Source organism: Lissotriton vulgaris, chromosome 1_1, assembly GCF_964263255.1.
Source record: "Lissotriton vulgaris chromosome 1_1, aLisVul1.2, whole genome shotgun sequence".
Lineage (NCBI taxonomy): Eukaryota > Metazoa > Chordata > Amphibia > Caudata > Salamandridae > Lissotriton > Lissotriton vulgaris.
In genome coordinates, this window is record NC_141685.1 from 964,634,745 (window position 1) to 964,656,803 (window position 22,059).

At 47.4% G+C, this 22,059-nt stretch overlaps 1 protein-coding gene across 8 annotated transcripts in view; it reads right to left on the bottom strand.

The window, feature by feature from the left end:
* STAT6 (signal transducer and activator of transcription 6) overlaps positions 1–22,059 on the bottom strand; it is a 725,020-nt gene that overhangs the window by 154,147 nt on the left and 548,814 nt on the right. For 5 of the 8 annotated variants that reach the window (XM_086959999.1, XM_086960016.1, XM_086960042.1 and 2 more), the window contains 2 exons: positions 1,678–1,824; positions 27–90 (listed from right to left, as the gene is read on the bottom strand). In XM_086959999.1, the coding sequence (XP_086816125.1) occupies positions 27–90; positions 1,678–1,824 (211 nt within the window). The remainder of the gene's footprint in view (positions 1–26; positions 91–1,677; positions 1,825–22,059) is intronic. The other 3 variants (XM_086960023.1, XM_086960049.1, XM_086960033.1) reach the window with 1 other exon arrangement.

Below are 22,059 nucleotides of genomic sequence, written 5' to 3' on the forward strand. Positions count from 1 at the left end.
TGTTAAGTAAAATGTTTAGTACATACTTGCTGACTTCCATCCTGATTGATGCTGGCGTGTATCCATCAGCCTTCGTTGTAGGTTGTTCTTCTAAGGTTAAGAGGGTGGGAGAGCAAATAGAAGGGAGATAGGGAAAGAGCAAGCAACAGAAAGAAATTAATACAGAAGTATAGGGAGATGAAAAGAGAATCAAGCAAAGAGGGGAAAGAAAAGAAAGGTGGAAATAGAAGAAAATCAAAAGCAGGAAAGGTGAGAAAAAATTGCAGATGCAGATAGACAAAGATATAAAGATAGAGCAGTAGGAGATAAAAAGCAAAACAGAGAAGAGAGACACCCAGCAGAAGTATTCAGATCAACAGGGTGTATAAAGAGGAGGGTGATCAGAGAAAACAGATGGTAATAAAGAGTTAGGGAGGAGTGGGAGAGCAATAGAGCAAAGGGAGCATGTAACAAAAAATGGTGAATTTGCAGGAGAAGGAAGAAGAAAGAGCATGGGAAGCAAAGGAGAGGGAATGATCATAAAAGGGAAAGAAAAGATGATAAACAGTTACAATCTGCACTTATACTTTTCTGAGTAAGATTTCTTCACACCATCATCTGTAGACAGTAGATCTAGTTTGGCCTGGACTCCTGGGTTTATGTGAGTGATTACTTACTGCCCATCTTTATCCTGCCACTGTCCTTACACATTTTCCTCATAATGCAGATAAGAACAGAGAAGTAGCTCTATGGCTGTCAATACGAGTGGCCACTTAATTCTGATGGGGCCGATAAAAGCAATTACTGAAGCTGCTGTTAGTTCAAGGGGGCATGCAGAGAACAGACAATCCACACACGTTATTTACCTTTTTAAGGTATGGTATCCTAAATATTACTGTGCCTAGCGAGACACTTTATTTGGGTGCACAACATGTAAAATACACATCTGCATAACACCTGCTTAAAGGAAAGGGGTGCTTCTAAAGGCCCATAATATAGAGACAGAGTAAACCTACACATCAAAAACAGTCTCCCAACACAACAGGTATAAGCACAATAAAAGAGGCAAAAGCTTGTATTACAAGAAAGGTGTGCTGGTAGACTTAGTTTCTGCTGAGCACAACAACAATGCTGCACACAACAGAAATCAAGTTTACTTGTGCACATTTAGGTGTAACACTCTCTATTTTACTATTAGCGTTAGCAATGGATGGTATTCATATGTTAATGTTCCTGAGCCTTCCTGAGATTCAAAAACATTACAGGTTGGGGAATACCATTTTCAATAGGATATGGTGGGTGTCCATACTTGTCTTTTTTGAGAAATCTGTGTATTTAGCAAATTTTTGGGAGTTATTTTGTCTCAATGTGTGATACAATGACAAAACAGCATGATATTTGTTCCTCCAGAATGCAATTTGTGATGCCACATAATTTGCCTTTGCTTGATACATAACTTAGTCAGCCCGCCACATAATTTGGTCTTCAACTGCCACATAATTTCATTGACCCTGGGCATCTTGGCTGCATAGTCAAGGTGAACATCTGAAGGGTAACTTGAAGTTTGATGTGTGCATACTGAACGAAAATTGGTGCCACAGAAGCATGGTGATCAGCAGAGAATAGTGTTTTCCTATTGGACAGTGAGAAGTGAATGGTGTTCTCACAATGTATGATGACACACGCCTGCATACTCACTTGTGTAGTGTTTCTGGAAGGCTTCATCTTTCGGCTTCTGTTTGTACAAATACTTCAGTTGTGTCAAATCCCGGATGCGATCGCCCAATGTGCGGATGCCCAAGTCATGGGCAGAGAATGGTTGGATATTCTGGATCTGGGGAGCGCCTGGCGGTGATAGATGAGGATATGATGACGAAGAGAAACATTATAAATGGACATTGATGTAAGCGGGCTAACTCAGAGACCGGTAAGGATCAATCATTTTGATACCATTAAGCAAACATTGACAAATCACTGTGCTCTAAATAAAAATACCTGCTCATTTGATACAGCTAGCTCTATAAATAATAAATACCAAAATTAATTTCAATATATTGGTTTTTACTAAATTTAATTTAATGTGAATATAATCTTATTTTTGTAAATGCCACACTTAAAACTTGCCACCCAAGGTCTGGCACTAGAGGGTTTGTACCTGAATCTCTTAATGGGATTGAAGGCACACAGTGTTCACTAGCAAAGGCCACTCACAGAACCTGCTGTAAATATTTGTTTTTGCTGTGTTATTTGACCAGGTGTCATTTTACTTCGAAAATGTTATATTTCTTACAACTTGTAGTCAAACATGTAAATATATTATTTCGATATTCCTTTAAAATATCTTTTGAAATATGGCACTGTTATTCCGTGCTATATTTTATTTTGATCTCCACAAAATTGCAGCTCACCCTGCATGTTCGGAACCCCTGGCAATAATGAATGAATTCCTTACCGGTAAACTTTATTACCCCGAGTTACGGTGCTACTTGTCCCAGTTGTTACTGACTGATGTGGTCCCATCTCCCCATAGTGCTTTATAGAGTCCTTTATCTATTTTTATTTAAGCATATTAATGGCCCCTCCCTCATTCTTGGCTTCCTGTCTGTTACAAGCTTTTTCATATTGCGAGTGCCATGAGTTTGGGAGGGTCGGACTCAGAGCACCGTAACTCGGGGTAATGAAGTTTACAGGTAATTAAAGAATCATTGCCCCCTCATAAGCACCCTCCTCCCGGTCAATACTGATTGAGGATATACAAAAGCAGAAATCACACCACAATCTCCATTAATGCCATAAGGTTATTTAATAATGCTTACAATTACTTCATCGCAGCCTCAAGAATACCTGATGCACAATAAACAGACTCATCTTTCCCTAAATCCAAACGATAATGGGGTATGAAAGTGTTTGGAGTGGACCATGTAGCACCCTTGCAAATCTCTTGTAGTGAAATTCTCACAAACTGTGCCCATGAAGTGGCAACTGCTCTTTTTGATCCGTCTTGGATTGAGTGTGGCAGTTCGACTCCTGCAGACAAGTAGGCTTGCGATAAAGCGCGTCTAACCCATCTGCTTATTGCAGAAGTTGATACTTCATTCCCTTACTTAACTACTCCATAGGATATCAAAAGAGCACTAAAATCTTTTGTTCTTTGTGTATAGATTTAGAGAGCTCTTTTAACACCCAGTGTACCTGGAAGGTGGTCTGAAGGCTCCATGATGGGGACTGGTAATACTTCCTGTGAGAGATGGAATTTCGTATGTATTTTGGGCCTACATTTTGGATCTGACATAAGAACTACCCTGTCAGGTAAGAATTTTAAATATGGGTAAATAATAACTAACGAGAAAATTCCACCCAATCGTCTGGCAAAGTGATTGGAATTGAAATAGCAAGTTTTGACGATGCCCATGAGAAATTGACTGACTTCAATGGTTCAAACTGGGGCTCTTGTAAACATTTCAACACAACTGACAAATCCCACTCGCAATCAGATTTGGGACAACTGGGTTTCTCAACCAGAAACTTTTTAACGATGTTGTTACTAAAGGGATAATCTACAAGATATCTGACAAAGCTTCCTAAAGGCTTTAATGGTCACTGGGCTGGCAATGTCGCAGGAGCTAAACTCAGAAGGAATCCATACCTAAGGAATCCCAAAATTTGGAACTGATCACAGGTTTTAGGATCTAAGGCTTTAGCTGTGCACAATTTCGGAAAATTTAACCAATGTTTCGAATATGCCTTGAGTGTAGATGCCTTCACTGAGGCTTGAATATCAAGGGCTATCTCCGTTGATCACCTTAGATTTTTTAAAGCCGTCCTCTCGATTTCCAAGCTGTAAGATAAAAATTGCACAATTGTTTTTGTGTTAGGAATGGAGATTTGTTTGGGAGTTTATAAGGCTTAAACTATTGAGAGCCTCAGTGAAACCATGGCCAACGGCCAGAATGGTGCTATCACAGTAACTTCCACGTTCTCTGCTTGGATATTCTGCAACCCTTTATCGTTGAATTGTACTGGATGGAAAGCATAAAGCAACCATTTCGGCCACTGAATTGAGAGGGCATCAACTGTCTACAAATCCGGGTACCATCGTTCCAAACAGTACTAGGGTAGCAAAGCATTGGCCTGGGATGCAAAAACATCCAGCCACAGCATACCAAACCAATCTACCACCAACCTGAATGCCTTCATACTAAGGTGAAACGAGACAGATGCTGGATGTTGGAAAACAATGAATAGCTTGCTCGATATTTCTTTTTTTAAATGTTTTTATTTTTTTTATTTAAAGACCTTTATTTTCATGAATCATAGCTTGCGTTACACAACACATATGTTCACATATTTTGTAGTAACAGTGTAACTGGATCGCTGAGCTTCGTAATTTTGAACACAGCCATTTGGCCGGCATCCCGGGGGCCCGGCGGCGTACAAGGCAGCAATCCGTCATAGCTAACAGTGTGTGTTCACAACCCTTCAGCAGTGTATAGTGGGCCATAGTCACTAGCAAGCATCTGAAATTCGCTCGTATCTAAGGTCTTAGGAAAACAAAGAAAGTCCAGAAACGAATTAACTAACCCAACAATCCCCCACCCCCCCTCCCGAGTGCCTGCAATAATGTCCCCGAGTGCTAACTCCAATTATGTGTGACAGTGTGCTAATATTATTCTACCTACATTCGTCATCCCGGAGAACCCTTCTCCCCACTCCAATCCACCTGGACGGGACCCTGCTCGTACTGTCTCTGATCCCCTCCACACCTCCCCCTGAAGCCCCCCTCAAAGGAACCCTATGTCAACCGCGGCACCTAGTCCTCCGTGGAATCCGGGAGGTCCAGCGCCTCCGCGCCATCCGAGCCCTCCTCGACCCCCCGCTGCATGTATTCCTGATAAAGACCCCAAAAAATGTTTGGCCTGCTTCTAGGGGGGAGTAGTTCACTATAGAGTTCTGACTGAGTGCCGCAGTAGAGTAGGTCACCCGCCCACCTTTTCTTGGTGGGGAGAGGCCCCCTCATCCAGCACTGTGCCACCACTCTCCGAGCTATCAGCAGGGCCATATCGACTAGACGACGCTGGGAGGCAGGGAGTGGCTTAGAATAACCCAACAGGGCCAGCTCTGGGTTGCTAGGTAGCTCCGAGCTTAGGATCTCACTGATCTCTGAGAAGACCTCCGCCCAGAATTTCTGAATGCCCGGGCAGTACCATGCCATATGGATAAAGTCTGCAACTGGCGTGTGGCAACGTTCACACTCCACCGACTGCCGTAGGCCATACCGGTGGAGTCTCTCCGGGGTGTAGTATACCCGCTGAAGAAACTTAAAATGCACTAGCCTGTGCCTACCATTGAGGGAGAGTCTACGCGTGCTGGTGCAGCAATACCTCCACATGTCGTCGTCAATTGGCGACTGCAGATCACCTTGCCACGCCTCTCTGGCCTTGGAGTACTGGAGCTGCTGGTGTGTAATACCCAGCTTATTGATGTTAGAGATTAGTTTACTAGGGGACTTGTTTTTAAGGACGTAAGTGAGCTTTGGGACCTCCGTGGGTTCCTCCATTGTCGGGCCCAGTACTTCCTTGAACGCAGACCGGAGTCTGTGGAACTGGAACCGCTGCAGCAGCGAGGTACCCGAGGGAGTGGGTGGGAGCTGATCCCATGTCTTCAAAATACCCACTGCAAACAGATCCTCCATCTTCACGAGCCCCAGCGAACGAAGTGCCTCCGTTACACCCCTTTCCCCAAGGGGGTCCAGCCACAACGCCCAGTCAATCTGCATTAGCGGGGAATACATAATTTAACAGCTACGTGCACGGGTCAGCGCGTGCCATGCATGATTGGTTGACTTAAGGGAGTCCAATTGGCAGATGGAGCGATCCTCTGGAAGGCAGACTGTGGCCGGAAGGGGGAGTGGTTCCGCAAACAGGCGCTCCAGGATCACATGCGGTATGCGTGGGTCCCCATGGATCCACGAGTGTAAATGCGACGCCTGCGCAATGCGGTAGTATCTTTCCATGTTAGGGGCCCCCAGACCCCCCAATTCACAAGGGAGCATCAGCGTCGCCCATTGGACTCTAGGTTGTTTGCCTCCCCACGCCAATCTGATTAGAACTTGTGTAAGTTGTTTGAAGAAGGCTTTTGACAGGACCACAGGGATATTGGTAAAGAGGAAAAGGAACCTCGGCAGCACTATCATTTTCATGATGGCTATTCTGCCCATGAGAGATAGTGGAAGTTTACACCAGGCTTCAACGTCTTCAACAAGTTTATTGTAGGCTACGCCATAGTTGTCCCTGACCAAGACTTCCGGGTCAGTGTGCAGTTGTATGCCTAGGTATCTGACAGAATCTGAGGACCATTTCAGGGGGTACTCCATGTCGAAGGGCTGCGTCACAGGCGTCAGCGGGAAAGCAATAGATTTGTCCCAGTTCAGTTGCAGCCCAGAGAGCGAACCAAAGCGGACGACCTCCCGTAGGACGGCGGAAAGGTTCGACTCCGGGTCACGGACGTATAGTAGGGTATCATCAGCATACGTTGAGATGCCTATTTTATATGTAGGAAAGCTGATACCCTCCAGACTGTGATACTCCCTTATTGCACAAGCTAATGGCTCCGCAACAAGAGCATATAGCAGGGGCGAGAGGGGGCATCCCTGCCTGGTACCTCTGCTGATGTCAAACGGGTCCGTCACTCTATCCCCTATTTTCAGCCTCGCCGAGGGTTGGCACCCAGCATCTGTAAGAACGGCTCTCCCAGGCCCAGTTTCCTGAGGACTCTGATCATGAAAGGCCACTCCACAGAGTCAAAGGCCTTTGCCATATCGAGGAAAACTGTAAGGGCGGTGTTTTCCTGGCGGACATGCTGCATTGTCCCTAGCACTGTGCGAATGTTATATGTCAGGTTCCTGTTGGGGACGAAGCCTGACTGCTCAGGGGCAACCAGGTCAGGAACCAAGAGCGCCAAGCGGTTGGCCAGCACTTTGGCATAGATCTTGGCGTCCACGTTTAACAGGCTGAGGGGTCTGTATGAGCTGCAGGACTCCGGGGACTTCCCTGGCTTTAAAATGGTAACGAGCAGGGCCTCCCTCATTGTGAGGGGCATAGTGCCCTCCTCGCAGATATCATCGAAGAGGGTAATCAGGTGCGGGACCAGCTTGTCTTTAAATGATTTATAAAAGACCACGGTCAGACCGTCAGAGCCCGGTGCACTGCCCGATCGCATGCCAGACAGTGCCTCGAGGACCTCGCCCTCCTGTATGGGGGACATCAAGAATTCTCTGTCTGAGTTTGGTAAAAAGGGCATGGCAATATGGTCGAGGTATTCATCTATCTCGTCTTCTACACACAGCGTTCTGGACTTGTACAACTCAGCATAGTTACTGCCGAAAGGTTAGGAGGATCTCCTCCTCGTCCGTGATTACTTCTCCCTCCGGCGTGTGTAGATCGTCCACAACAAGAGGTCTTCTGGTACCACGTACCATTCCAGCCAGGAGGGCTCCCGGTCTATCCCCCTCCCCGTAAGTTTGCGCCGTCGCATATTTGCCCATGTGAAGTACCTCCCTGTCGGCTAGCTCATGAAATTCGGTCAGCAGGAGTTTAAGTTGGGAGTCAGTGTTGGACTCAGGGTCACCCATTTGCTGCCCCTCCAAGTCCGACAGTTGAGATTCAAGCGCCGCCAGATCCCGCCTAATAGACCTCAGCAAACTCGAGTGTTTGGACATAGCTATGCCTCTTATGTAGGTCTTAAACGCGTCCCACAAAGTCTGAAAGCTGTCTACCGTACCCAGATTTTTTTCAAAAAATGTGTCAATGTCGTCAGCCAGTTCACCCCGAAAAGCGTCATCCAGCAGGGAATAGGGGGGGAACCTCCAGGTAAAGGGGGGGATAGTTCTCTTAGGGGTGGCCATGTGCAGCAGTATGGGGGAGTGATCCGAGAGAGTGCGGGGGAGCACCTGGCATCTTCGAATACTATCTATTATAGACTGCGATACTAGCCAGTAGTCAATTCTGGTATGAATATTGTGAAAGGCAGAATAGTGAGTGAAGCCACCTTTCGTGGGGTGCTTACTTCTCCACACATCCACCAGGTCTAATTTGATTAATTCCGCCTTCATGTGTGCAGCCGAGGCAACAGGCCTTTGGACAGGCCCGGAGGATCTATCCAGGGCAGGGTCAAAGACAAAGTTAAAGTCACCTCCCCACAGTACTCTAGCGGTGGCATGCGATCTACATTGTGCCGATAGATTCGTGTAGAAGTCAGGGTTATCGTAATTTGGTCATTAGACATTGATAACCAATAGATCAAGACCCTTACCCACACACCTAGCAATTACAAACCGACCCTCAGAGTCAGATACCAGTGCGAATAGTTTTAGTTGGGAGGTAGGGCTGACCCAGGTACGTACCCCTCTGGAGTGTGTCGTGAACCCTGCAGCCACAGTGTGTCTCACGAGCCCCCGAGCCTGCAACATCCTGCTATTGAGTGGTAGGTGCGTCTCCTGTAGAAGAGCTAGGTCGACATGATGTCTGTGCAAGTAGCTGAGGACCTTACGCAGTTTACGGTAATCATTCAGGCCCCACACATTCCAAGTCAACATCTATAATTCCAGCGGGGTGTGTGCAGTGTTCCCTCCGGTAGCGCTAGTCATCCCAACAGTAAACAACATAGGCAGCAGATAGCAGTACTGTCTTTGCATTTTCCCATGCTTGACACAACTTCAGGCAACACATTGCATGGCATCATTTTCAAATCCCCACAAGAAAAACAGTAAGTACATTCCTCAACACAGAGCCCTCCCCGTTTATGGCAGGCCTCCCCCAACTCGGCCATCCAAACTCTAACCCACCCACAGCCGACCACCCCCAACCAGGTCAGACAGAACCCAAAACCACCCCCCCAGCATCCCAAAAATAACGGACTCAAAGTAGTCCTAAAACTGGCTCACAGCGGAGCCTAACAGCCAAAAACGCCGGGGCAGCGATTGCCAGTCAGAAGCAGTTCCCCAACTGCACAGCTACACAAAGCTAGCTTGCTCCTTCGCCTAGCCCCAGCCAGTAGTTCAGTGCCATAAGCAGGTCTCCCCGGGGTCCCTCGTCTCTCTGGCCACCCCTTCATGTCATATGATCATCCACACGGAGTGTCGGCCCGAGGCTATGATTCCTCCCATCTACGCCTAACGCAGAGACAAAACAGTAGATCGTCACCCAACAGTGTGTCCGTTGGGCTCCTCCGGCATGTGGTTCATTGGGTGCCGCCAATACAAGTCAAAGCTGTCCCTTACCGCCCCCGTGCTGCATGGACCCTCCAAATGGGAATGTACCAAACCGAACAGAAAGTCTTCCGTGGCGCACAACGGCTGCATGTTCAGTCTTGCTCATCCATGTGCGAGGCGAAATCAGTGTCGTCGCTGCGGTTCCTCTGGGCGTCCCTGTGCTCTCTGGACCACTCCTTCAAGGACTTCTGGAGTTCCCTAGGGTCCGTAAAGAAGTGAGAGTGGCCCTGCTTGTTGATCCGGAGCTTTGCGGGGTACATCATGGCGTAGTCTAAGCCCAGTTCACGCAGCTGCTTTTTGTAAGGAGGGAATTGCCTCCTTTCCTCCTGTACCTTGGCGGTGAAATCCGGGTAGAGGGAGCTGTCCATGCCCTCATACTGCAGCTTGCCTTTGTCCCTGGCCAGGCGCAGCGCTGTGTCCCTATCAAGATAGTTCAGAAGTTTCGCTATAATAGGGCGGGGGAGCGCGCCCGGCTTTGGCTTAGGACCCAGGGTGCGGTGGGCCCTCTCAACAATGAACATGGGCGAAAAGACATCCTCTCCAAGCAGCACCTTTAAGAGTTTCTCGACAAAGAGCTCCATTTTACCGGTCTGGGTGGTCTTCGCCACTCCCGTGATACGGATGTTGGATCTACGTGACCTCGCTTCCAAGTCTTCTGATTTGTCTTGGATCACCTGTAGAAGTCTACCAAACTGCTTTCTGTCTTTGTCCCATTCTGTCTGCGCCTCCTCCGCCTCCGTGAGCCGTCTTTCCGCCATGTCGAGGCGCTCAGCATGTTTGTCGACACGTTCCGCCATGCGGTCCATACGATATGACAAGGCATCAATTTTGGTTCCAATGGAGGCTATACTGTCTTGTATTCCCTTTTCCATGGAGACGAGCAGGTCTCGTAGTTCCGTGCCCGTCGAGCCATCCATTGCAGCCCCCTTCGGGGACGCCTCTGTCCCCTTGGTCCGTCGCTGTTCAAAGGAGAGTTTAGCCTGCGTTCCGTCCTTCTTTCCCATAGCTAATCTGCTTGATAGAAATGTAGTCCGCCGCGTCGACTCCTGAGCAAAGTTAGGGCAGTCCAGGGGTGCACCTCGCGACTCGGGGGTCCACTCACTTTCCGCGGTGACGCCCTGGACGCCGGCGGGGGTCACCAGCTATAAGGTCGCCAGGGCCTGGTATCCCGTTGTGCGTTACGCCAGACAGGTGCCCAGCAGCCGTCAGCAAGGGCCGCGCCACGTAGATCCCACAAGGCCTATACTGCGCCACACAGCCTCTCTGCTCCAAGCCGGGGGTCCGCTTAGCTTCGGTATGGTTCGAGTCCAGGAGACCCGCTTCTTCCTGAGACTCCAGGGGCAAGACGCCTCAGACGGGGCGTGCAATCTCAATCGCGTCTATCACCACCAGGGCCCAGGGCAACACATCCCAGCGTCGTCATACAGCCACACTCATGGCCAGTCGCTGCAGCAGAGTGCGAGTACCTCAAAGCGAGCTTCACTTTCAGTAGGGCCGGGACCCAAAATGGCGGCAACTGTGAAGGCCCGCAGTTCACCACCGGACTCTGTCGAGGGCTGCCTCCACTCTCACCACGGTCGTCGTTCACTGCCGCGTACACTCGACCAAATATCACACAGCGGGGGGGGTCCGCAGTAAGCTCTGTCCCAGGTTAATGCTCCATCAGGGTACTATGTCCCCGCTGTGTACTCACTGTAGTATCGTCGGACGGATGCAGGCATCTGGCAGTATCTGCGGGTTGCCCACGAGTGTTACCTCGCTCCAGGCAGCACTTCTGCGGTCAGGCGCCTGCTTGGCGCGTGCAGTCCCCCGCCACCAAGCACTCTGTCTGGCGCAGGCCAGGCCCGGGCCGGCCCGCCAATGCCGGCACTCAAAGTACCCCACGATCACCTTCTCATCTGCAGTGGTAGGCGAGCAGCAGCAGCGTCGCCGGGTATAGCGTCTCTATACTCGCGTGTGTCCAGGGGGGGGGAGGGAGGGGGGCGCCGGTGCCCGTTCTCCGAGGTTCCGGGCTACACCAGGGGGAACCAGGTCCCCGGCGCGCGGAACGCCACTGCGGCCGCACGTCAGGCGACGTCGCTCGGCTCGCGCTCCAGGGCAGGTCGCGGCTTCGGGCCCAGTCCGCCGCCGCCGTTGCGCCCTCTCTCCCTCGCCGTGAGACGCAGTCCGTCGGAGCCGCGAACCCCTCCACAAGGATCCGGAGGCCTCCGGGGGGGGGGGGGATCAGAGTAAGTAGGGCCAGACTGGACACTGTGGAGGATGGATTACCAGGATATTACAGGGGCATAGGCGAGGAGCCGAACACTCACGCGTCCACCATTGACGCCGGCAAGCTCCGCCCCCCCTTGCTCGATATTTCTTTTGTGTCAGGAATTAACTTCTCGTAACTCTGTGTCATGGGAGACCAGTGCCTGAGTATGTGGTAGTACAGAGGTTTCAAATGATGTCGGGTCCATGGAGCTAGCCTTGCTGGTGCAGACAGTAAACCCTGGACTCTCAACCACATGCTCATAATTGCTTTGGGTAACCATAGGAATTTGCCAACTGTTGCTGTAGATTGACTGTCCTGGAGTCTGTCAGGAAAGCATTCCTGACTCTGTCTTGAGGCACCCCATATGTGAAGCTCTTCTTCCTTGTAGTCTGTGGTGCTTGATTTTAAAGTATTGCCAACAATCGCAGAGACTGCAGAGCCATACACACTGTTTTGATGCTGGACTGAGCCTTAAAGAAAGAAGAACCACAAATAAGTCAGTCATCTAAGTAGGGAAACATGTGTATGTCCTGTAATTGGAGATAGGCAACAACTTGTGCCAGTACCTTGGTAAATATTCTCAGATATGATGAGAGGCCGAATGGCAGGGCTCTGTAATGATAATGATATTGTTGTACCGCAAACCTTAGGTATTGTTGACTGCAAGGATGAATCGGTAAATGAAAGTACGTGTCCTGCAAGTCCAAAGTTGCCATAAAATCTCCCTTTTTGAAAAAAGAGGTTTTATGGCCTGTAAATTTAGAATCCTGAATGTTGTGTAAAGGACAAATGTTTTCATTGCTTTCAAATTCAACATCAGCCAGTATTTTTAATCTGGTGCTGTCACTAAGAAGATTATAGAGTAGAAGCTGCAGCCTCTCTGCACTGGTGGAACTGGTAATACTGTTCCTTTCTGTGCCAGGCTTTGAATTCCTGATAGCACTGCCTGCTTCCTTGATTCTATTTTGAGTAATGTAAGGTTTTGGAAAGGTTAACTTGCTCACCTATTTGAATCTGATTATTGTAAAAGTTTTTACCCCGCTTGTTACAGCATGGGGAATTGGGGGGAATGTTTTCTATAAATACTGCAAGAATTTAGCTGCTATTTTTTAACCGCAGAAATTATTATACTTTTGTGTGATCTCTTTTTAACTTCACTTGGAGAGTGTTGTACTCCACGCAACTTTATTTGCACTTTTGGGAGGCTACTGCCGGTTACCGGCCATCTTGGACGTGACTCGTGCTGATCGCGGTCAGCGTTGCAGTCATTGCACGCTGCATGCCGGTATCAGCCATACCCTTTTTAAATGGCCTCCGTTCGAGCGCGCAGCAGGCGCGCCTATGGCAAGCCCGTCTGCACCCCTCAGCGCTAAGTCAGCGCTCAGGGCGAGTCATACTGCCCTGAATCAGGGACCAGAAATAACACCCAGTTATCGAGTGAGTTCTTAAAATCCGTCAGACCTCTGTCATGCTCGTCACATAGCGACAACTCAGTATGTCTTACAAGTGATTCTGTCTGCGTGGATTATGGGTAAATATTTACACCGGAGCTCTCTCTGAATAACATGTCTGTTGATTCATTCATGCTTGAGAGCATCAGTACCTGCCTTATCAATGCCAGATCACTGAGAAAGCACTATGTAGATGTTGCAGACTTGGTCTCGGACAATCTATTAGATCTATTGTTCATCACTGAGACCTGGCTTGATGCCTTTCAAACCCCATCGTGGCCTTAGCCACACCTGTTGGCTTTAGAGTTCATCAGGTGGATCGTCCAGTTGGCAGAGGCGGTGGTTTGGCTATTCTGTACAGGGAATGCTGGACCCTTTATAGTGAAACATCCACTCTCTGGGGTGACTGTGAGGTCCTGGATTTTAGCCTACAACTTTCTGTTCATTTCACTCTTGGGGGAGGTCCCTGATATATCGGCAGCCTGGACCAGCTAGTGTCTTTCTGGAAACTTGCGGGGTCGCACTGGCAGAGCGAGCATTGCGTTTTTCGAACTATGTGCTCCTTGGGGATGTCAATCTCCAACTTGACCACACGGAGTCGACCGACTCCGCTGCTTTTCTTGACTCCTTTCACTTGGCGCATCTCTCCAAATGGGTCAGGTATCCTACCTATCAAGGAGGGCACACCTTGGACACCATCTACTCAAATTTCCCCATTTTGATTGTGAAGCCGTTGCCGGTCTCCTGGTCGGACTACTTTCCCATATTTCTATCATGGGATATTAAGCGTCCTTCATGACTGGCCAGCTGCCATAGCCCCCCGACCTCTAGGAAAATGGACCCTGGGCAGCTTAGTAGCAAACAGTCTGACCCTGCGCCTCATGGGAACAGTTCAGCCCGAACTGCCAAGCCATGTCTTCCCTGGACCGGAAACAAGCACCCTGGGGCCGGTTTCTGGCTAATCAGCCATCATCAGCCAGGCTAGCTTGAATCCAGTGGCAAAGTGAGCAAAGGACCCACGTCTGGGCATACCCTGCCAACTTAGGGTGAACAAAGCAAAACTGGACTGTTCCCATGAGGCACATGGTCAGACTGATTTGCATATGGCCATGTCTGAAAGAATGATGATGGATTAAACCCAGATCAGTTAACTGGAGATGAGTGCTTGCAATGTTCAACACTCCGTCCATCATCCCCTTTGGTTTTGCTTTGTTCGCCCTAAGTTGGCAGGGTGTGCCCAGACAGGGGTCCCTTGCTCACTTTGCCACTGGATTCAAGATAGTCTGGCTGATGAGGGTTATGAACACGAAACCGGTCCCAGGATGCTTGTTTTCGGTCCAGGGAGGACATGGCTTGGCAGTTCGGGCTGAACTGTTCCCATGAGGCACAGGGTGAGATTGATTTGCATATGGCCATGTCTGAACTAGGGTGGCGGAGTGAGCTAAAGAATGATGATGGATTAAACCCAGATCAGTTGACTGGGGGTGAGTGCTTGCAATGTTCAACACTCCGTCCATCATTCCCTTTGCTTTTGATGAGTTTATGAATCAAGGCCTTTTGAGCAGCGTCAAGACACCAAGGGTTTGCCAAAGAGACCTCCAACCAGCTACCGCTGCCCCCGCAACCGAGAAGAAGACCCACAGGGTATCACGAGTCATATTGGACAGAAACTGAGCCAAGACCTCCATCTGTGCCAAGATGGGAGTGGGATCCCCCTGATCCTGAAGACAGTCAAACATCTACTCGAAATCCTTGATAAAGATCTGTGAGGCATAAGCTGATTAACCCCTTCGCTGCTCATGACGAGCTCAGCTCGTCATGCAGTACACTGGTCGTGTGCTGAGCTCGTCATGAACAATGGGATTTCAAAATGATGAGCACCAGGGGAAAATTCCCTTAGCATTGATGTGGTTAAGTGCTAACCCGAACCGCAAAATGAGAAGCAGCATAAAAACGCTTCAGAGCGGACTCCACCTTCTGCTCAGTCGGGTTAGCAAGGGAAGCCTCCTCTGAAGACAAAGCAGAAGAAGAAGCCGTGGATTACAAAATAGAATTGACTTTAGGAACTTGAGGAAACTTGTAGTTTCTTACCTCTCGGTGTAGTTTTGCAGCTTGAAGATTTTTCTGGATCCACTATGCTGTGCATTATTCCGCCATCTAGTGGTTGGGTCAGAAATTATAGTATTTAAAACCCACCATTTGTTGTCCTTCTGTGACGTCGACGTGCTTCCTGCGGAAGCTCCCACCTTTGGTCGCCATTTTCGGATTCTTTTTTTTTTTCGGTCTTGTTTCATTTATTTTTTCCTCTTGTCTCATCTTTTTGGCGGAGGAGGGTGGGTTCGCTAATGAATCCAGAAAATTCTTCAAGCTGAAAAACTACACCAACAAGGTAAGAAACTATACGTTTTGCAGCGTGAATCTTTTCTGGATTCACCATGCTGTGTGTAGACTTTGTAGTGTTTTGCTAGTTTTGTGGTGGTTGGGTGGAAGATGAGCGTTGGTTAGTGAAAATATGTTTAAGACCTTTTGTCGTACTTGTGCTTCTTTATTCATTTGAATATCCATGCAGTAGTGCTTTGTGAACGTGTGCACTGAAGACCATGTTGCTGCTTGGCAAATGTCTTGAATAGGCGTATTTGCTAGAAAAGCTACTGTTGCTCCTTTCTTTCTTGTTGAGTGAGCGTGCAGTGCTCCTTGTAATGTCTGACTTGTGTGTTTGTGGCAGAATTGTATGGTTTGTGCAATCCAAGTTGCAATGGCATTCTTTGTGACTGGCCGTCTAAGAAAACTATTGGCAAATGATACAAAGAATTGTTTTGTTTTCCTGTATTCCTTGGTTCTTTCTATATAGTATATGACTGCCCTTCTGGCGTCCAGGGTGTGTAATGCCCTTTCTGTTTGTGTCTTTGGTTTTTTGGAAAAAACGTGGTATTTGTATTGTTTGGTTTACGTGGATCTTTGATATCACCTTTGGCATAAATTGTGGATCAGTTCTCATGATGATTCTGTTATTATGTATTTTGAAGTAGGGCTCTTGCACTGTTAGAGCTTGTAATTCACTTACTCTACGTAGTGATCTAATTGCAACTAAAAACATCGTCTTTAGTGTGAGCATTTGTAGTGTTGCTCTGTGGATTGGTTCGAATGGTGCCTTCATCATTTGAGCTAGCACTACATTGAGATTCCATGCCGGTGGTGGCATCTTTCTTGGAGGTGCTATTATTTTTGCTCCTTCTCGGAATCTTTTGACCACATGGGATGTGAAAAAACTCTATCCTGTTTCTCCCCTTGTGTACGCTACGATTGCTGCTAAGTGTACCCTTAAAGATGTGTGGCTTAGTTTATTCTGTAGTAAATATGTTAAGTATTTTAGTACTGTTGATTCTCTTGTGATCCTTCTTGAAGGTTTTTCTGTAAGGCACCATTGAAAGAATCGATTCCATTTGGCTGTGTAACACTTCCTTGTTGTAGGTCTTCTCGCTTCTCTGAGTACTGCCATTGTGCTCTCTGGTAGTTTGAGGTGTGCAAATTCTAAGCCCTTAGGAGCCATGCTGCCAGGCTTAGGCTCTCCGGTTGTAGCACCTTTCCAGTCTGCATTGTTAAGAGGTCCTTTCTGTTGGGGAATTTGTGCATTGCCCCTTGAGTCATCTCCATTATCTGTGAGAACCAGGTTTGTCTGGCCCACTGAGGTGCTATGTTTATTAATGTCATGTGGCAGATCTTGCACTTGTTGAGTACCCTGTGTAGCAGTGGTATCGGGCGGAAAGCGTAAGCAAATGTCCCTGACCAGTCTATATATAGCGCATTCCCTAGGAACTGTTTGCGCAGTTGCCTGGATGCGAAGTGTTGGCATTTTGCGGTGTTGCAAAAAGGTTGATTTGTGGAGTTCCTCATTTTCTGAATATCTTTATGATTGATTCATTTCCCATTTGTGGGATGCTGATGCTCGCCTGCTCAGCCTGTCTGCTTTTATATTGTTCTTCCCTGGAAGATGTATTGCTAGTAAGTGTATTTTCCTTGGAATTGCCCATCTCCATAGTTCTTGGGCCAAGGTTGATAGTGTTATCGATTGTGTTCTTCCTTGTTTGTTGATGTAAAACATGGTAGTTGTATTGTCCGTTTGGATTAACACCCTCTTTCCGTAAAGCTGTTTCTGAAAGGCTTTTAAGGCTAGGAACACTGTCTTTAACTTCAGAAAATTGATGTGTTTTATTGCATCCTGTTGTGTCCACACTCCCCTTACTTTGAGGTTGTTCATGTGCGCTCCCCACCCTAGCTAAGAAGCATCTGTTACAATGGTTACTGTTGGAGTTGATTGTGTGAGAAGTCTCCCCTGTGCTATGTTCTTTCTGCTTCACCGTGCCATCTCTTGATGAACTGTTTGCGTGACAACCACTAGATCCTCCCAAATCCCTGTTGCCTGTGACCATTGCTGTTGAATCCATTCTTGGAATGGTCTCATGTGTAGCTGAATGTTTGGGACTAGATGAATGCATGACGCTATCATCCCTAGCAGTTTGCCCACTGTCCTCAATGTAAGAGCTTGCCCCCTGTAGTATAGATGTGTCTCCTTCAGTATTGCCAATGTTCTCTTCGTGCTTGGAAATACCTTTCCTAGTATTGTGTTGATTTCTGCCCCTAAGAATATCTTTACTTGTTCTGGTTCTATTGATGATTTTCCCAGTGTATTGAGAAACCGAGTTGGACCAATGTCTCTATAGCTTTCTGTATGTGTTTTTTGCAAAGATTGTATGAGCTTGCTCCTACTAACCAGTCATCTAGGTATGGATAAACATGAATCCCTTGCCTTCTTAGATGGGAAGCTACTGCTGCTGCTAGGCAGTTTGTGAAGACTCTTGGTGCTGATTTCAGTCCAAATGCTAGCACCGTGAATTGGTAGTGTGTTTTATTGATCACAAATCTCAGAAGGCCTTTGTGTCGGGAAACATCCTTTACAACGAAACTTTTACAACGCAGTGCTATTACAACGCAGGTTTTACAACGAAAACCATTACAACGCATTGCGCTGGGGGGCGCTCTAGGATAGGGAATAGATTTAATTTACTATCCAACACCTTCCCTAGTGTCCACGGGGACTGGAGTTGGAATAGTAAATTAAACTATTCACTATCCAGCACCCCAAAGCACTATGCGTTGTAAAGGTTTGCGTTGTAAAACTGGCGTTGTAACAGCATGCGTGGTAACGTCATACATCCCTTTGTGTCTGCTGTTCATGGGGATGTGCAAGTAAGCATCCTTTAATTCTACAGTTGCCATGTAGTCTCCTTCCTGTATCTGAGGTATTACTTCTTGTAAGGTTGTCATTTTGAATTGTTGAGTCTTTATGAATTTGTTTAGGAACCTTAAGTCTAGTATAGGTCGTAAGGTTCCATCCACCTTTGGTATGAGGAAGTAAGTGGAATACACGCCTTTGTTCCTTTCCTTGTATGGTACCTTCTCCATGGCATTTTTGTTCAGAAGCTCTTGTGCTTTTTCGAGCAAATGAGATAGTTCTTCTGCTGATTAAACCTTGTTGTTTGGTCTTTTCCTTGGATGTTGTTTTGCAAGTTCTATGCAGTATCCGTATTCTATTATGTTTAATATCCATTTGCCGCATGTAATTTCTTCCACTCCTGGAAGAAGTTTCTTTTCCTGCCTCCCACTCGTGTTATATGTTGGAGGAATTGTTTGTTCTTTGGGACATGTTCTTTTGTTATGTTAGTTTGATGTTGCACTCTCTGAGATTTTGTTTGAGTGTACATAGGCCTTGCAGTGAATGGTTGCTATCCCCCTCTTTGCGTTTGGCCTCTTCCTCGAGGGCGCCCTTGAAAGGATTGTCTTCCATGTTGGTATTGCTAACCTTGTTGTTGTTGGCCCTGTTGCTTGCCCTGGCTTCCTGCTTGGTAACCTTGCTGAAAAGTTTGGTGTGAGGCTACCGGGTGGTGGTTACCTCTGCCTGCTGGTCTCCGTAATGGTGCTCCCCTACACATGCCTCTGAATGGGGAACATCACTTACAACGCATTTTTTACAACGCACTACCATTACATCGCAACCATTACAACGCATACCATTACAACGCATTGCGCGGGGGGGCGCTCTAGGATAGGGAATATATTTAATTTACTATCCAACACCTTCCCTGCTATCCACGGGGACTGGAGTTGGAATAGTAAATTAAATAATTCACTATCCAGCGCCTAAAAGCATTATGCGTTGTAATGGACTGCGTGGTAAAAACCGCGTTGTAAAGGCATGCGATGTAAAAGCATGCGTTGTAGTGACACCAATCCCTCTGAATTGTAGTGCCCCCATGGACTTTGCAGTCTCATTCTCTTTCTTTAATTGATTACATTTCTCACCCACAACTGTTGTTCACCATTAAATGGAGTGTTTAATATGTTATTTTGTACTTTTGGTTTGAAACCTGAAATTCTTAGCTAGGCGTGCCTTCTTTCAGTGACCCCAGTCATCATCTGTCTGCTAGATGTTTCTGCTGCATCTAGGGCTGATTTTAAACATGTGTTCGCCATGTTCTTCCCTTCTTCCCCTAAGTGGCTTGCCCTTTTTTGGAATTGCTCTGGCAGATGTTTTAGTAGTTCACCTACTTCCTCCCAGTGTTGATATGCATGTCTATTGATTATCCATTTGAATTTGCGATGGCCCACTGAATTTCCACACTTTGTTCCACCTGTCTTCTCGTGAGATACATTCTCTTACTCTCTTTGTCTCGTGGTGGCGTTGCAAGATACTCGTCATTTTGGCTTCGAGCCTTTTCTTTCCCACCTCCGACGCTTGTTTCCGCATCGAGATTTTCTGCCTTTCTTTTGGAGGTTGTCGAAGTCGAAGCTTGTTTAACTCTTTCTTTTTTCGACGTCGAAGAGTCCTTTTCGTGAGTGCTCTTCGACAACTTTTTCTTTTCTAGGGTTTTCACCACCTCGGAGTCCTTGTCAAAAGAACCGACGGATTGTCTGTCTTTGGACACACTTGCAGTCGTCCAATGTTTCAATGCCAAGGCTCCTTTCGAGGACTTTCGAGGACTTGGAGTCACTCTTTTGTGGGTCGGCTGACTGTTTGGGGGTCCCTTGCTCACTTTCAGGCCCTTCGGCAAAGTGGTCCTCTTCTTCGCTGGAGATGCCCAGGTCTCGAAGCGACTGAGTTGATCCTTGACCCTACATCTTGTAATTTACTCTTCTTTGCGTCTCTCTCTCTCACCCTTAAAGTCTTCGGGGTGAACGTCGAGCATGCGTCGCAATCTTCGCTTCAGTGGTCCAGCGGCAGGCAAAGGTTACAGACCGGACGCTGATCCTTCTTTGCGTACTTGTGGTGACAATTGTTGCAGAACTTGAATGGTGTCTTGTCTATTACCGCCAACAGAGAGCGCCCTGTCTGCACATTCTCCGTAGGACGTCAAAGCTTTGGTTTTTTTTCTCTTCGCTGTGTCCCGGTTCACCGACTCGAAGTCCGGTACGTCGATAAAGTTCTTTTCTTGGTGTTTTCGTTATTTTTCGTCGATTCTTCTCTCCAAATATTTGAAGCTTCTTCCATATCGATCCAGACCCAACGGCGTAAAAAAGAATCTGAAGATTGCGATCAAAGGTAGGAGCTTCCAGAGGAAGCATATCGATGTCACAGAAGGACACTAAATGGTGGTATGTCGACGCCCACCGGCCACGAAAAAAGAAAAAAAAAGAAGAAATACTACAATTCCAGATCCAACCACTAGATGGCGGAATAATGCACAGCATAGTGAATCCTGAAAAGATTCACGTTGCAAAACTGGAAACCAAACTCCGCCAGGCGATAGCCTTTTCCCAAAAACCGAGAAATCCCCTGTTTGTCGACCTCAAGCCATTCCTTAACCAGAATGTCCTTAATGACATCATGAAAGGGCAGGTCATCCACCACCGAGGTACTATACTGGGAGTAAAAACCATCATCAGCCAACGACTTAGGATCAAACCCAAGCACCTCACGAATATGGACCAACATGTATGAAAAAACCTTTCCCTGGATATACTTCCCTTTAGAGGAATTGTCCATGTCCTCATCCTCCTACACCTTAGATTTATTTGCAGAGGGTTCAACCAGTGCATCCTGCACAGCAGAATTAATTAATTCCTGCAAATCGGACCTGGAAATCTGCAACAGGTCATGCTCCTGCAGGTCCTGTACATTATTCCTACTGGACAGAGATTTCGCAGGCACTGGACAGGAAGCTTCATCCCCCATGGCAGAAGCTAGAAAGAACAAACACCCCACAGGAACCTACAGAAAACCAGGAAGTGCCCAACAACTTCCTTTAAATACTGTCTCCAGGCAACCAAGTCTCAACCATTACAAGACTTAGAATCGCCAAAAAGGACAGCTCTGCTGCCTCCCCCACAGACACAGAAACAAAGACCATGGCCGCGGGAGCCAGATGCTGCTTGAAAACTTCAGCACCGGAATGACCCGAAGACAGAACACAGAGGAAAGCTCCCCAGCCATGCACATTCGCGGAGAGTACCTTCAGCAACGAAGCAGGAACGTGACCGACAGGAACACCTGTGTGGTCCACGTTATACAGTAAATAAACATAGTCATAAAAACAAAAACAAAAAACTCACAGCACCAGAGCCCAGCAGCAGGAAGACTGCAGTCATAGGAACTCCTACGGACCAGAAAAACACCAACGCTCTGACCGCCGTGTTGGACAGGAAAAAAACAGGCATAGAGGTGGGTGGGACCCACTTATATTATGGAAATTTAAAAAAATACTAGCGTTTGAATGCCTCACGTTGTAAGGACTTGGATGAGGAGGACATATGAGGGTATAAGGCTCTTCCACGCTGTGTTTTTTCAAACGAAAGTCCCATCACAACTGACTTCCACCATGCTCTCTTGTCTGTGTGGAGGCAGGCTAAGGGTTTCTAGGATTCCATGTGCAAGAGGGTCCTGGCTGTTCGCTGATGTCTGGGTGTTTTGGTTGCTCTGGGTTCCTTGGCTGCTTTTTGACAACCTAGGGATGATGCTTCCTTTTTTTGAACAGCCCCAATCTCCTTGGCAGCTTCCTGTGGTAACAGGAGTTTCCCATCCGTTTTCTCTCAGATGGGAATAGAGGCCGACTCAG